Source organism: Gallinula chloropus (genome assembly GCF_964237585.1).
Source record: "Gallinula chloropus genome assembly, chromosome: 9".
Lineage (NCBI taxonomy): Eukaryota > Metazoa > Chordata > Aves > Gruiformes > Rallidae > Gallinula > Gallinula chloropus.
In genome coordinates, this window is record NC_140094.1 from 9,284,461 (window position 1) to 9,301,660 (window position 17,200).

Consider the following 17,200-nt stretch of genomic DNA (forward strand, 5'->3'; position numbering starts at 1 on the left):
TCTGCAACCAGTTTGCAAAAGCAGTTGCCCTTGCTATGCACCTGTGGCCTTTCTCAGCATCACCTAAGGTCTGTAAATCACAAGTACATGAGGGAAGAGAGTGGAAATGGTATTTCACCCTTTCTTGTAACACGAACTAAAAGGGCATTACAGAAAAAAGGGTCTCCATGCAGCCAACAAACTTACTGCTACAAGAGGCCAATGTTCTATGTATTTTTCAAGAATAGTTAAAAAATTGGGGTGAGAAAAAGGTACCGAGGGCAGCTTGAAATTCAGAGATAGACCTGCTGAGTCAGGAAGCAGGAGGATTGCTGGATTGTTCTGGGAAGGCACTGCTGGATGCTTGCTGCCGCCTTCGTAGTTGTTCCCAGACACCTAATACCCTGTCTTGAAGGCAGCATACTCAGGCAGACAGATCTTCAGTCTGACCCAGTGCAACTATACTCAAGTTACAGAAACAATGAGTTTAATTTCCATCCCTTTATATAACATCAACTAAACTCACGGTGGGGTGTATTGAGGCGTGTCTTACAAGGAGCAGTAAAATTTGGTCTGCCAGCCCTTTCTGGGAAAACCAGATGTATTTTATTCCATTCTGTAACGTTACTTGCCTTTTCTTATATCCTAGGGAAATCTAAGCCACACTTTATTATGAAGTATTTGGCCTGCCAATAGAGTTATTTGCACCTGAAGGATTATTTGTCTTCATTCTTATAAATTGATCTCATTCTGTGTATTAGTTGGTGCAGAAAAAATTGGAGGGCAACCCTGCTGCAATGGACGAAAGTTAATGTAAGCACCTAATACACCTTTTTATTAGTTAATTTGAGACAACTGTAAGCTTCGGTAATGGTTTTTTTTAAATTACTTAGGAGTGGATAGCCCTTTAATATGAGTGTAATTGTATTTGCATAAACATGTCTTACATTGTCAACACTTTCACATGCTTAGGTGCACAGCATTAACATTCACAGCATTAACGATACACCTGTATGCAGTGGAAAGGTAGATATGACTCAAAGTATGAAGGGGAGGAGGAGCCAGGCAAAGATATAAGTAGAGTTGGAGAAGTTCTGCTTTATTAAAACAATCTCACATTCATGATTTATTTTAGGTACTGGTATTTGCTAATATTAAAAAATAGGATTTCCTGTCAAGGCTAAAATAGATGCTTTAAAAACTGAACATTACAAAACACAAGGCTTTTTTACTTGCTCACAATTTGAATTCATGTTTTCTTACTGAGTTAAAAATGTCCTGGGTCATTTGTACATACAGTTTTTCTTTGTCATCCAGGAAATACAGACGATCTTTGATGACTGCTGGATTGAAACCCTCCTCCACTAGTTGTACTTTACGGTACTTAAAAGTTGCTGTAAGTTCAATGGCAGTCTACAAAACAAAAGTACATCTCAACTTATGTCAGCATACAAGGGTGGGAATTAGAGCAGATTTTCTAAATTCAAAGGGAATCCTATTAAAAGAAAAGCCATACAGCAGGGAAATAGAATGCTTACTAATAAAGTAAACTGTCTGCATTCATCAGATAATAACTGGATCATGGAATGTGTGGGCCAGTAATTACTCTGAATGCAAGAAGTGCTGAAGCCACAGAGACATTACAAGGCTTCCCTTACTGTTTGATTTAAACAAGGCAGGAAAACTCAAGGTTTCAGCTTTTAGTCAGAGAGAATCAAGGGGTTTATCTAAAAATTTAATTATGTTTTGGAATCAAAAACCTGAATTTTTCTTAGAAGAGCAAAGAAAGCAGCAGTTGGAGACCGGGCAAGACTCTCTGTGCTTTACGTGGGGTGGCAAGACAAGCCCACCAGCATGACAGGTCAACTGGTTGGTTTGTATATGTTGTAGTTGTGTGTGGCTGGGTTCTGCTGGAGGGGGGCGCTCCAGGGGGGGCTTCTGCAAGAAGCAGTGAGAAGCTCTCTGCAGGCCCCAGAGAGTAAACACCAGCCGACTCAAGGCAGGAGTCCTCATTGACCAAGGCTGAGCCAGTCAGCGATGGTCACAGTGCCTCTATGAAGCACATTTAGGGGAAAAAATCACTAGCAGCTGCTTTTTGTCACCAGTGAGAAGATGTAAGAAACTGTGCAGACACCAAGGCCAGGGAAGAAGGGGTAGGTGGAATGCGGTGCTCCAGGTGCTAGAGAGAGAGAGATTCCCCTGCAGCCCATGGATAATGATGGGGAGCAGAGATCCCATCTACAGCCCATGGAGGACCCCATGCCGGAGTGGGTGGAGACACCTGAAGGATGCTGTGACCCTATGGGAAGCCTATGTTGGTGCAACCTCCTGGCAGTGAAACCTGCAGCCCGTGGAGAGACTGACACATGCTGGAGCAGGTTTGCTAGGGGGACTTTTTAGTCTGCGGGGGACCAGGCTGGAGCAGTTTGGGCCTGAAGGTTGGCACCCCATGGAAGGGAGCCACGATGGGGCAGTTGGTGAGGAGCTGATGCCTTGACAGAAAAGACTCACGGAGGTTTGTGGAGGACTGTCTCCATTGGGTGGGAACCCATGCTGAAGCAGGGGAATGTGGGAGGCTGGCTAGCTGATCAAGGCCACGGCTACTTGCGCTTGCAAAAACAGCCTTAAGAATTCACTAGTAAGGGGCTGAAAGGCCTGGGAAAGAGAACCTGTAAGGAGATCTCATGGTACTTCAAAATTCCATTGTGGTGGTAAAGACCTGATACCATGCAGATGGCCTTTTCCTCCCCCTATTCTGGCCCCTAGTTATGTAACCCTCAGATGTATATAAGCAGCTGCTGGCTTGAATAAAGTGAACTAATTACTTTTAACCATATTGGTGTGTAGTCTCTTCCTAGCACTGCTCCGCACTTAGGGGGCCCTGGTTATAACTTATTTTCCAAACCCTGGATTTTGGACATGGGAGCTCGCAACAGGGGAAGAGTGTGAGGAATCCCCCCCACCCTCAGCTAAGAAGGAAATCAACTAGTGAGGAACTGACCCCATTCCCCCATTCGCTGCCCCTCCCTGTGCCACAACGGGAGTGAAGAAGGGGGCAAAATCATGACTAAAGTTAAGTCTGCTAAGAAGGGAGGGGTAGGGGGAAGGTGCTTTAAGGTCTGGTTGCACTTCTCATTATTCAACTCTGGTTTCAGTGTGTGTGTAGTGTAGTGTGATAAATTAGAGAGTTTTCTTTCCTTTATTCTGTGTTGAGTCTGTTTTGCCTGTGACACTAATGGCGGAATGATCTCTCCCTGTCCTTATCTTGACTCCTAAGCCTCTCAGTGTATATTTTCTCCTCTGTCTAGCTGAAAACGGAAGTGATAGAGTGACTTTGGTGGGCATCTGGCCTTCAGCCAGGGTCAAACCACCACAGTATAACTCAAATGTTTAAGGACTGATTAAATAATTAGACATGCTAGTATCTCTGTGTTAGTCCTCTTGAATCATTTCAGTGAACGCACAACTCACCAATGAGAGTTGTTATATCTCCCTAACTTAGGCTTGGCTATTTATTCACAACTAGGATAAAAATCTAAGGCATCTCTTTCAGAAGACAACTGTCTCACAAGCTTTTGTTTGTATCTTTATTTTGCACAGAACAGTCTGTAGATGGAGCTACACTGAACTAGGTACACAGCTGTGTTACTATGCTGGAGGAATCCAACATGAAATGTATTTTCCACTAAGAGATCTGCCCGATTTTGTGTTAACATTTGCCAGGCAGACTGCAACTGCTCATACAAACTTGTTTTTTCAGGCAGAACTGAAACATCTGGGCACAGTTCTACTTTCATATTGGTAAATTACTTGAACAAGGGAGAGATGAAAGATGTCTTTGCTAGTGTAACTAGAAAATTCTCACAGAAAAGCAAGAAAACACAATCCAGATGGACAAACAAGTTACCTTAATCCTTATAAAACGAGGTCTTGCATAGCTTGGGAGGTGAGTGTTAATGTGTCTGTAAGTATTTTCTCCATTAAATTCACAGTCTTCCTTTAGCCGAATACATGCCATTCCTGTTCTGCCTTCATAACCTGCAGAGAAAAGGACAGCAAATAACTGGTTCATATTTAACTTTGAACGCCAGGCTAACTTTGTTTTTCTTTCTCCTGTAGGTGAACCCTTCCTTCTAAGCCACTTAAGAAAACATACTAACATATTTTCCTTTAGACATCTAAGTGATTAGATTTTCCTACAGCTTCAGCATGCTACATGCCACACTCCTTTGAAAGCCTAGCACCTGAATTACAGATAGCAGTCATCTTGAAAATCATCCTTTTTTCAAGTCTTTGGAAAGACGCTGGAAAATCAAGTGTCAGTACTCAGAGGCAGAAGTCTGTCTGCAGCAGCATTTAACTGTGTGGGTTAAATTACTTTACAGTATATCATGGTAAATCTGCTTGTACTTTTGCTGACAAGCTCGTGCATGCAGAAAGAAGACAGAAAAGGAGTAAGACACAGTTTACCATTGTTTGTTACCACATGAATGATTCATTAAGCACTGCAAAAATCCAAGTACTTCAGATTTTTTCACTTGTTTGACATATAGAGAAGGCTTCTTCCCTCCCCTTTTGGTGGGCAAGGGATGGGACTCCTTTTGAACACAAACTTTTGGCATTCCTTCTGTTTTCAGGGATTACAGGTAATGCAATAAGAAATAGATAATATCATCCTTACAGGAAGTTTTACATGAGAACTACATGAATTGTGTCACGTTAATTCAAAAGTAGCATTTAATGTTTAAAGAAAAGTAGAGCACAAGCACATGCTAATTTGAGATTAACTGGTTTTTAGTTTCTTTTGAGTCTTGGCTCTGTTTGCCTTCAGCACCATGTACTGATGACTCCTGGTATTCCAATTTGTTCATTCAAAATCTACAGTGCTGAATTAATGAGTTCTCAGGTGATGTATATTGTCACCCCCAGCTGCATGACTAAAGTACACATACTTCTGTGCCATGTAAAACCTAGTTCTTACATAATGTAAGGTGAGAACCAGTTTGAACAGTATTTTTTTTCCACAAATCTGATCTACAGTTAGGTATTAGCACCTCTTCTATGTGGTTTTGCAAGAGCACTGAGAATAAAAACATATCTTTCTCATTTCCTGGAGTGTAATCTGAGAAATGCATAAAGAACTCTAGACTATTTATATTGTTCCCTTTCTTTTGAAATGTCTCCTGCAAAGCAACTGAAAACACGAGTGATTTAAAGAGCAAGGCTTTAATTTTACATCAATAGGTGTAGCAGACACATACACAATTAATGAAAAGTTTATTCATTTAAATTAAATTCACTATTCCAATAGATCCTCTTGGTTTATAACCACCCTTGTTATTCTAGCCTCACAAACATTGGGCATTTCTAGTCTCACGTCTTTCACTTTTAGTAGAGGAAACAGTGAGTGGATCCTAATATTAACAGGATTTCTCACATATTGAATGGTAGAAGGAAGTACTGGACTTCCTTCTAGTAGAAACGTGGTGTCTAACACAACTTTTGGTTCCAAAATACTAAATTGTCACTGATGTGAGACATGTTATGACACATGATAGTCTGGAAGCCTTTCTGGAAAAATGTCATATTTGTTAACATAATAAATAAATACACACACACACACACGTTGTATTTGTTACTTAGCTGTTAACTTAGTCAATATGGGTTTCAAAACCCTTCCTGCTCCTTTGACTATGCTAAGGGTGTGCAGTGTATTGTGCCACCTAGTCCAAACTGCTTGTGCAATGCAATACTTGGGATTTCAATCAAATCTAACCTTTTTTGTTTGGTTTCAGATCTCTACATTACACTCTAAGAATGGATTTCATTTTAACTGTCCATCACAGACCACATACAGTGAGGAGCAAAGTGGGAGTCCTGCAGATCCTGGGTAAGTGAGACATATAGACAAGAAAGTACCTCTGAAATACAGGAGACAAAAAAAAGAGAGGAAAGCTATCTGTTCCCTCCTTTGCCTTCCAGTATGTCTGGGAATTTGCATTTAGCAGCAGTGCCTCTCAATCAAAAAAAGGGGGAAAAAAACACTTAGAAAAGTTCAAAGGTTTCCCAAATTTTTGAGAAGTAGAAAAAAGGTGATAAAAATGTCACAACTTCTTGCATTCCTTCAAATTGTTAAAGGTGAAAAAGGGAGGAATCAATTTCTTAAGAAATCTTGTTCTAGAAATTCAAGTCTCTTTTGACCTGCTCTACAGTAATTGCAGAGTTATATTCTTGTAAAAGATACAACTATGTTTATATCCAAGACACTTAATCTCAAATGTTCTTCTGTTCTCCTGTTAGCATGCTCATCATACTACATCAGTATAAGCTTCACTATAGTTTTTTAGCTTATTAATATTGCATACATTTAAATGATGGAATGTATCCAATATAGCTTATGAAAAATAAGCTGAAGTAGGGCTGCCTATACTCTGCAGTTCAGAATAGTGATACTTTGTTAACAAATTAAAAATTGTTTTCCTGAAATGCCAAAAAAATATTTTCCTGAAATACTTTAAGTATTGCACTCATACCTGGAACAGATACTCCATACACAATCACTTCCTGAATGCAGTCAATCAGTCCTAAAACATCTTCAACTTCCGTTGTAGAAACGTTTTCCCCTTTCCACCTGGAAAACAAGCAGCCAACAGACATGATTTCTATGCATAATACATACAGTGATCTCCAGTGGTTTAATGTCTGACCTTTTTAAAATGGGCTGAGCACTAAGCTTGAGATCAGAAACCACAGTTGCACTAGAATAAAGAACTTAGATTCTATCCTAGGCTCTAGGCTTTCTGAGTTTTAAAAGCCCAGTGAGCATGAAATCACATTCAATGACTGTTCAAAGTAGCATTCCTTCATCACCCTTACCTGAACTTTGTGTAGGCTCTGCATATAACTATGAAGACAAATGATAAAATTACAACAGTGGAGGTGATTTGGAGTCCTCTCTTTTTCTGACTGATGTCAGAGGAATTCCTCTTTGTCAGTCAGTAGAAAGTACTGGATGGAAATTGGAATCTGAGAATGAGTCGGAAGTTTTTCTTGTGATAAGCTCACCGGAATGTGTCTCCCGTTCGATCATGGAAATAAATGAAGTTATCATTGTCGATCATTAAAAGGTCACCACTATTAAAATATAAATCCCCTTTCTGGAAGACATCTCTTAATTGCTTCTTCTCTGTTTGCTGCTTCGCTCCTGCATACCCACTAAAGGGTGCATATTGGGTGATTTTGCAGATCAGTAGTCCAGGTTTACCTATGGAGAGGAAAAACATTTGCTATTTGTTTAAAAAACAGCATCAATTGCAAAAAATAACTAGTTTTCATTACATCAGTAAAGTGTGCAGATGTTATAGAGGTATTTGAGAATTTTGTCAGATCAGTTGTGGAGGAACAGACTGAGTTTCGTCTTGCCTTCTCAATTCACTAGCCCTCAAAACCAGTGGTCACCTGCTTGTATTAATGCAGCAGAACAGAATCTCTGAGGTCTTGTCAGGCTAATGGACAATAGTTGCCCAGTTTCTCTAGGCAGCTTCATAAACATGTTTAAAACACCTGGCTCAATAGGAGCTGTGTCTACAAAGGAAACTTTTACACATGGCATCACACGTGTCTTTAGGAGGAGACCATCAGTACAGGCTACTTCCACGTAACTCAGCTGTCGTGGGGCAGCCACCTTACTCCTCAAACAAAAGATTCAGTTTGATTTAGAAACCAAATATTGGGGTTCAGTTTGCTTACTTTGCATGCAAAATAGACCAAAAGGCAGCTTAGTACATTCTTTAGTTCTGCATGTGCTAGAGCTGGAGTAATTTATGAAGGGAGCAGGAACACTTTATGTTTATATAAATCAAAATTCAACCTCTTGAATTACATAGAACTTTGCATGGATGTTACAAACTAGAGTGAATTTTATCTCTATCCAAAATAAATTACAGCCTATCCTCATTGAGCCTGGGATTTTACATTTTTTCATGTGTTTCTCTCTTACATTTCATATATTTTCCAGGTCTCTGCAGTTCAACAATTTAAACACTGGCTTCATTTATGTAAATATGGAATACACGTGTGCATATCCCTCCACATCCCAACTCAAGAGACTGCACAGGGAGAGTCGGCATAGGAGAGTATGCCTGTAGGGCAGACCTGGTATATTCCTCAGCAATGAGAAGTTAACGCAGTTGATAACCTGTCCACCTCTTCCTTTATGCACAGAGATGGTGAGCATTTCTGTCCTCACTCACAGTAATAACTGCACTCATAACAGAATGCAATATGATCAGAAAGTATCACAAGGATCTAGTATAAACACAGGTTTGCCTGTGCCAATATATAAACCCCTCCTATGATATTAAGATACATTTTAAAAAAGTATTTTCTTGTGTGTTTTTTCTGTTGCCAATAGCAAAAAGTTTCAACCACTGCTGAAGAGCTTCTATTTTAAAATGTTTCTTTTGCAGCCTGTTAAGTACAAATTCTGGGACGGATTAAATAGCTCCTGCTGAAAGTCAAGATCTGTACTCATTATTAAAACTATATGAGTTATTAAAATCTAAGTATAGAGATGCTGCATTCGCCACTGTGCTTTACAATGGTACTGTGCATACGATAGTATGTGATTTGTTGCATATTGTCCAACTTGTATTTAAAAACCTGGCTTACTCAATGGCAATTGTTAGCATCTTTCCAGATAGAAGTGATAGAAAGAGATGCAATTTTAAAGAGTAAATACCTTTCTGAAATGTTTTAAAGCAGTTTTTACCTTTCGGAACTCTTACGCAGTATCCGTTTTCATCTCGGACTGGCTCATCTTTCTCTACGTCATATTGAATCAGCTCATAGCGTAAGATTTTCTAGTGAAAATTTGCAAAATGTATACACACATGAAGAGTCAATCTTTGAAAAATATTTTTAGAATTATACTACATAGTCAACTTTCGATTTAACAGGAGCCAAATTCATCACATTTCAACTGGACGTGCTGAATCTAAATGTTCTTTTGCCTGAACTAGCGAGAGATATCTGTGATATCTATCTAGATATCTATCTATCTAGATACCTACAGCTCTACACCGTAGTTGGGGAGAATCTTCTCCCTGATCAAACTCATAACTGGGCTCTGGGTTCTTCTGAACTTCGCATAGAAGTGGCCTGGTATCTGCCCTTGGCAATTATACCAAACTTTACCTAGAAGTACAAAGTGTCAGGTTTTGTTGTTATTCTTACCTTCTGCAGGCAGTTTGCTCTTCCCACTGCACCAATTTTTCCAGTGTAATTAACAAAAGAAATGTTTCCTTCAGTCGATGCATAAAACTCCAGGATATTAATATTTCCAAATCTTCGGATAAATTCCCTCCAAACATCAGCCCTTATTCCATTTCCTATGGCAAGTCTGACTTTGTGATCCTGATCATTGTTTCTCTAGAAATAAGAAACAGTCATAAATTCACATTTCTGCTGAGTGAAAGCTTCTATTTCTGGAGAACTCTGAAGTAAGTTTTAGTCTAAAAGGGATGAGAGAATTCTGAAGTAAAATAGGTGCTGACGTCATTACACTTAAGCTCCTGAGTTTGAAGTGGAAAAGGAAATTACTGAACAAGTTAGGCTATATATCTAACTGCAGTTAGTAGCTAACTTGATATGGATGAAGACAGGAACAAGTATGGACAGAATAAAGCTCTTGGCACCACATTAAACTATTTTGTTTGTAAGCCTTGTAGTGACTTTCTGCAGAAGAGTGTAATTTACCCTGAAATTAGCAAAAGGTTGGCAGGATTTAAAATGGTGTTTGGGTGGAAAAGCAGTAGATGGTAGGAGATAAGCAGGGAACATGGAAATTGGAAAATACTCTTTCAAGGAGTGATTCAAGAGAGAAATATGGCCATTAAGACAAACATGGATTGATTTTATAGTGTGAAATTCCCAGAAACAACAAAAAAACCCCAACAAACCCACAATAAAATGGTTACAATTTTTAAATACTGTAAAACATTAATTTTATGGTAAAATTTGTATTTTATTTTGGACCTAGTCACACCCTTCTTGATTTTTATTAATTGGTCTCCTGCAAAAGTCTAGAAATGGATGTTTAAACTTAAACTACAGAAGTAATAGTTTAATATACAGTTGCCTCTGTGATAACAGGAGATCTGCCCATAACATGTTGGAACAGAAACAAGCTTAAAGTAGAACAATGAAAGCTGCTGAAATTCTGCATAGAGTCACAGTTAGTGAAAGGAGGAAGAAAGGACTCAACAATTCACCCTTAAGGTGATTTCTCTAATCCTTGGACTGTTAATTTGTTCTGAAATGACTATGCAAGTTAGCTGGAAAATCAGAAAGAAAACTGACACATACTGAGTTGTTTTCTTCGGTACGTGTGTAATGGAAAGAAATGATAGCACAGACAGCAGGTAACGTGGATCTTGTTTATATGCCAAGTTTCTCATGGGAGAGGCTGTGTCTCTGTTACATCTGCAATAACAAGCCAAGCCCCTTTGACACCACAAGAGTTTAAGTAATAGTATGGCTTCAGTCAAGTTCTTGCCTTCTTAAAACGTTAATCCCACCTTTCCAGGAGACTTGTGCACTCAAGGCACGTGGGTACATGGGATCAGATATTAAGCTTATAAACCTTGTTTATGTAGTGTTTTCTGCACTGGTGTTGAATTCTGTGTACTGAGTAAACAAAAAAATCCTTATATTAAATAATGAGAGCTAACTTATCTGTGTCTAAAGATCTGACCTTTGTATATAAACAACCACCAATAATGAGTTATCTGCAGGAGAGCCTCAGATACCACTCCACTGCATCGTTCACTGGGCTTTGGGTTCAGCCATCATATTCCTTGTTTTTTGTTATGAATCTGTTATTTTTTAACAGGTCACTGCAATGGTTAAGCTAAATTAGCTCTGTGTGGCTAACATTACCAAACTCACCCTATTTGGGAATGAATTTATACTTGGCAGCAACCATACCTGTCTCTGAAATACCGGTAGAATTCAAGAATTTACAGAGTATGCCCTGTGAAGCTGTTGTATTTGTCTGCACATGCATGCTATCAAGAAACACAACTCCATTTAAAAAAAAAATAGTATATTGGCTCATTCTTTAAGATTATTTTCCTAAAAAAACCCCATTTTGTATGAAAGGACATAATCTAGTTTTTTCAATTTCCCTGTAATTTAGTTATACCTGTTGAGTACTAACTAATTATGCATGCTTTGCTAATTGGAATTTTCCATGAACCACAGGACTGACATATAATTTACCACCACTCTTAATTATGTTCAATTTTTGATGAAGACTACTGGCCAAATACAGAGATCGGGTCTTCTGATCGTAATAAAACTTTATTTTATTACCTGCTCATTTTGGGCTAACAACTCAAATAATACAAAGCATACCAGGATCTTCCTTAGATACCCAATTTCTGAGGAATTCTACTGTAATTCTGGCATCAGAATGAAACCTCTGAATATCTGATATTTCAACACACATACATAAATTACAAAGAAACTGCAGACCTGATTCTCTGTTCTGGCTTACGGTTAAGGCACTAGGGAGACTGACAGATGCTGCCTTCATTGTTACTAATTTCTAATTGCTGTTCACTAGGCCAACCTCTGTGAAAGTCATTCTATGCAAGCACATTTTTTGAAATTAAGGATTAACTAATATGATTGCAGGTTCTCAGCAGGAAAAGTACCTATGAATAGGCACCCTATGCAGACATTATGTTAAGTGTATGTTCAGAAAGGGTACTCTTCAAAAAATCATATTAACATTTATTTGGGGATCACCTGCCTATCTTGTGTTAGGACATTTTAGCTACAAACCCCCAAAAACTAACATTGCCCAAACCACAGAACCTTATTTTTTGTTTGCAGGAGTAGTGCTTGTGTCAGGAATGTGTTTTCTCGATCCATTTTAGTGGAATGCCAATTAATGAATTGCCATTGATCCACTACTGAAAAGAATGATTAATTCAAGCCAAAAATGCAACACCCCTCTCCTTGAAAACAGTTCATGTTAGTATGCAGTGAGATTACAGACCTTTTTAGGGAAGGTTTTGTTGGAATCTTTATTTCCCCTCCATTTTCAGTTAGATTTTGAACATAATATAACAAACATTCCCAGTAATTTAATTAGCAAAAAAAGAAAGGCAGTTAAAATTACCGGTGGCACACTGCACAGGTACCGAAGCACTTCCCCAATATACTGTATCACTGTTACATTGTATTTTCTGCAATCATCCCAGAACTGGCTTGCTGAAAATCTGGCACGTAAAACAATAGTTGCACCTGCATAGAAAGAAGTAAAACAAACAACAGAAGGAACAATTCTTATTATATCATAAAACCATACAGCATTTCTTAGCACAGCATTGTAGAAAGCTTTTAGAATTAGGGATATATAGCTTTTGGAAAAAAAACTCTTTCTGAAACATATTGAAATACAATCTATGCTGAATAATTCTTTTAACCTCTATTTCTGTTCATCAGAAGTTAAAGGCTATTATTGTAGATAAGACTCAATACTAATTGACCCTAAAACTGTGCAAAGAGCTGTCATGTAAGAAAGGATATATCCTTTCTATCAAAATTTGTACAGAGTTAAGAGCTGTGTAGGTCATGTGAAGATGACAGAGAAATGAGAATGCCTCTTCACTTAAAGAGTTTCTGGTAACAGAGACACATACAACCAAGTATTTCAGCTCAAAGTTTAGTAGCTAGGGAAAAGCTTAGTGTATCTATGATCATATCTCTGCATGAATTCTGCAGAGAAACATGTTCATCCATACTGGTTAAATGCACAGCACCTTTCATGATACATCCATGGACTCCAACAAGGAGGGCAGAGCTATGATAGAGGGGTAGAGCAGTGTACACAATATCTTCTGAGGTAACCTTGCCAGCATCAAACAAACCGCAAGCTAGCATTATGCGTTCATGGTTAATCACTGCAGCTTTAGGAAGACCTGTTGAAAGTCAAGCAAAAAGGTGTGTAACTTCACTGGAACAATAAACATAGTAAGACTATTTGGTTTCACAAGGGCTTAAGAAAAGTTTTTTCTCTCATTTACTGATGCAAGTGAAGTAATGTGAGATAACATTGTCTTTCCTTATTAAAAAAATCACAGTGTCTGAAGGGATGTCTGGCCTTCTATATAGTTCTTTGTGAATTTACATTACCTGTAGTACCAGAAGTATAAATGTACATTGCAGGACTTTTAATGGTTATATCTGATCTCCAAGACAATGGAGTAGGCTCATCTGAAGCAGCATCTACTTTATCAAGAAAGCTCTCAACTCCTTCTGTAGTGGATGTCTTGCTTAAATAATAAACCTTAACATTTTCTTTCTTCAAGAATGGCAGTATTTCTTCAACAGATTCCTTCAGTTCTGAAAGAGGAGAAAAAAAGTATTATAAGAAAATTCTGTATTATTCTGTGAACTACATCAGCATTGGCTCAGCAGCTTTCATCTTTAGCTGCCACTGGAAAAACTCATGCTCAAGTTGCATCAGCATCCAGCAAAAAGGACTGAAGAGGTATCATGTCTCCCTACAGAACTGGGAGCGATTTGACCTGATTTACTGGAACGGGAACAGAACTGCAGAGGAGCAATCCAAGCACACTTCCTCTTGCCTGCAGACCGTGCAGGACTCCAAGGGAGCATCACCAGCCCCACATCGCTACCTTCCCTCTCCACTGTGGGGAAATGCCTCACCTGGTAAGTGCCCACACAGAGTTAAGTGCTTAAATCACCACTATGTTTTATGCAACTCATCTTTCTCAAGTCCAAACTCAAATGGAAGAAACAGTGAAAAGCAGAATGGAGAGTGACTTAGCAAGTATTGGTTACTGCTGAAGCTTGGACTCCTAGAAAGTTGTGTTCTGCCTCTCCCTGTGCCAGTCTTCTACATGTGTCCTGATTAATCCCAGTTCTCCTCACATCGCCTTGGTATCTCCAACCAACAAAAGCACGCGGTTGCAGGTATGTGCCATGAGTAGACTAACTCCCTGTGTGATCGGGTCCTGTCTGCTTTTCTCATACTGAAGCAATAATGCAGGTCTCCCTCCTTGACCAGCAGCCAGTTTCAGTCGTTGGAAAGAATGTAGTTGTCTCCAAGACTTTTATTCCCTTAAGAAGATGGATAATTGAATAATGGATTCAAGTGGAGATAATGAGCCAGGTGATGCAATTGTATATACCTTGTATTTTTAGAAATCCAGAACAAAAGCTGTCGAACTTGCAGGCACTTCTACTTGAACAGATAATCCACAGGATTTAAAATTAATCCCCAATCATAGAATCATAGAATCATAGAATGGTCTGGGTTGGAAGGGACCCCAAGGATCATAGAGCCCCAACCCCCCTGCCACAGGCAGGGCCACCAACCTCCAGGCCTGGATCTACACAAGGCTGTCCAGGGCCCCATCCAACCTGGCCTTGAACACCTCCAGGGACAACACCACTTTCACTGAAATATCATAGTATAAAACTTCCCATAACATGTAATTTATTTTTTACCACTTCTATTTTACTTCAAACCAAAGAATAAATCATGTTACTAAATCAACAAATCTCTGAGGTGATTTAATACTAAAAACTAAATCACCTCTCCACACTAAATTGACTAGATAAAGCCAAGACCCACATCGAAAGTTTGTCTTAATTGCAGAAAAGCAGTAACATTAATAAAAGCGTTACTTTTCAGGTCTGGCAGACTGGAATTCCTCATCAAACAATTCTCTACTCCTGCTGTACCTTTGGTCCAAAAACCATGCCAGGATTACCGTGGGTGCCCTGTAGCCACCAAGCTACTCAGGAAAATCTAACAAAGGCTTCTTCTAGTGAACAGGTAAGGGAAACTCAAAATATTAGCACAGCCTGGCCTGTCTCATGCCATTCCACCTGTGCTCTCCAACACTGCACAAATGCGGGACTGCACAGAGTATAAAGCTGGATAGGAGGAGAGTTCTGCTCCTTAGATGCTATCAGGCATGGAGGAGACAAAAGGCAGGCTTTAAGCAAGTATCTAATGAGCTGGCACTTTAAAGATAAACAACCCCCAATAAACTTGCTCTGAGATAAGTAACCTTCCAATAAACTTTTAAATCCTTATTTTATTGTAGGTATAAGTAACTTTAATGACATATAAACTGTACTAATGAATTCAGCATATTTATTTTCAGAAACTTATTTGTGCAAACACACAGGGTCTCATATGATGGTTAAGTTCTGATGAGAAAATTTTTATCTTCTGCTCATAAAAGATGAAATTTAATAAAGACAGAGAGACAGAAAAGACCTAGACTTCTTTCTACTCCTGGTGTCAAGCATGTGGTAATATTTTATGAATATGACTAATTTGTTTGTTTTTCCTCCAAGCTGAAGGCTTTTTTAGAAGATTTCAGGCAAGTAAGTTATAGAAAGAGGAAAAATACATTTCCACACCACAGCTTTTTCTACAGATGCTAATAATTCAAATATTGATTAATTTTGAAATGTCAGCAATTGCATAAAATTTATCCTAAGGCAGAAATCTGTCACAAGAGGTGAAATTTTTTTTTTGAACTCCTGAAGTTTTGGGGCATATAAAATATTTCCGTTACGTACTATAGATGAACAAGTTCTCCTATCTCAGCTGAAATGGAGTGTATATATATATATTCGTGTAGAAGTTGTTAATTCTAGGCAGGTAAAATTATCTTTGACTTCTTACATGGTCAGTTATTCATACTGTTTGTGTAGACCTACAAACATACATGAAGAACTGGGCATGAAATAAGGTCTCTGCTCTATACGGAACAGGGCGCAGCTCTCCATTTAAAACATACAAATAGGTCAAAGTCTCATCTACGGAAAATTATTACGGTTTGTCTTCTTGGGTTCACGTGTTTTTCTTTGAACTGAAACTTGAGGAAAGCTTTTCTACAGGATGCAACAGCCTGCCTGTGGCTAAGTCGCTGTCCAGCTGCAGCAGGAGGATTCTTCCGTGCTGCCTTGCTTATCTCTGGACATTTGCGTGAACAAAACCGTCAATTAATTATCTTGTTTATGGCCGAGGGCTCTTTTATTTCCAGGTCTTTACTATTAAACAGCTAACAAGGTGTCAGAGCTCAACGCCCACGTCTTGTACACGAGTTGAAAACGAAATCACGGTGCTAACTGTGATCGTAACTGCCTGGTAACCTTTGCATCTGCTCTGCGGCACCTCCCGAGTTCACCCTCAGAACAGCGCGATGGGCACACAGGGCGTCCCTCCGGCCCAGCCGCCCCCGGGCGAGGCACAAGGAGCGACGCCGACGCTGCCGCCCCGCCGCCTGCGCGCACCAAGCCCGGTAAGGAGCCCCATCGCCGCGGGGCAAGGGGGCGGCGCGTTAACCGAGCAGCTGCTCGCGGCTGCGCTCCCCGGGGCCGGTGTTCTCCTCACCTGGGGCCGCCAGCAGCACAGTGGCCGTGCTGCTCTGGAAACAGCGCAGCAAGGACGCAGCCCTGATGTTGGAGTTGAGGCAAGCCATGGCGCAGCCCAGCTTGGCGCAGCCCAGCCAGACCCAGACGTAGGCGGGCCGGTTGCCCATGAGAAGGGCCAGGCAGCCGCCCGCCCGCAGCCCCGCGGCGTCGCGCAGCGTCCGCGCCGCCTGGCTGCTCCGCCGCTCCACCTGCTCGTAAGTGGAGACCTCGTCACCGAAGAGCAGCAGCGGCTTGTGCGGCGTCTGCTGCGCCCGTTGGGCGAAGACGTCCAGGAAGGTGCCGGCGGGCCGGCGGGCCCCGGCTCTGCGCGCCCTCCTGGCTACGCGCGCCATGGCGAGGGCGAAGCGTATGTCCTGGAAGAAGTAGGGCCAGGCGCAGCGCAGCAGCAGCGGCAGGAGCAGCAGCCCCGCCAGCGCCGTGCACAGGGCGGGCAGCATCCCGCCGCCCGCTCGGGCACAACCGCTGCGCCTCGCGCCGAGGGCGGGCGGAACGGCCAACGGCCGCGCCTCGCGAGGGACGGGGAGAGCCGAGGCCCGCGCCCGCCTCCTCACAGACCCATCAGGTGCGGACGGCCGCCCGCAGTCGATCCTTCCCCCGGAGGCGTTGCCTCACCTGAGGGCGGTCGCTCCCCGCCGTAGCAAGGGGCACCCCATCCTACCCACCCCACCCCGACGATCTCCGTAGCGAATGGAAGAGCAGGTGGTGCGAGCCAAGGTGGAGCCGCAGCCTA

General features: G+C 40.9%; 1 protein-coding gene across 1 annotated transcript; it reads right to left on the reverse strand.

Annotated features, from left to right (window-relative positions):
* Positions 1–1,163: 1,163 nt before the first annotated feature.
* Positions 1,164–16,907, reverse strand: SLC27A2 (solute carrier family 27 member 2; the record flags this gene model as incomplete). The annotated part of the gene is made up of 10 exons (XM_084267999.1): positions 1,164–1,392; positions 3,887–4,017; positions 6,513–6,610; positions 7,045–7,243; positions 8,750–8,840; positions 9,214–9,408; positions 12,167–12,291; positions 12,810–12,968; positions 13,183–13,392; positions 16,430–16,907. 10 exons carry the CDS (start codon positions 16,905–16,907, stop codon positions 1,216–1,218), a joined length of 1,863 nt encoding a protein of 620 aa, XP_084124125.1. The 3' UTR covers positions 1,164–1,215.
* Positions 16,908–17,200: the final 293 nt, after the last annotated feature.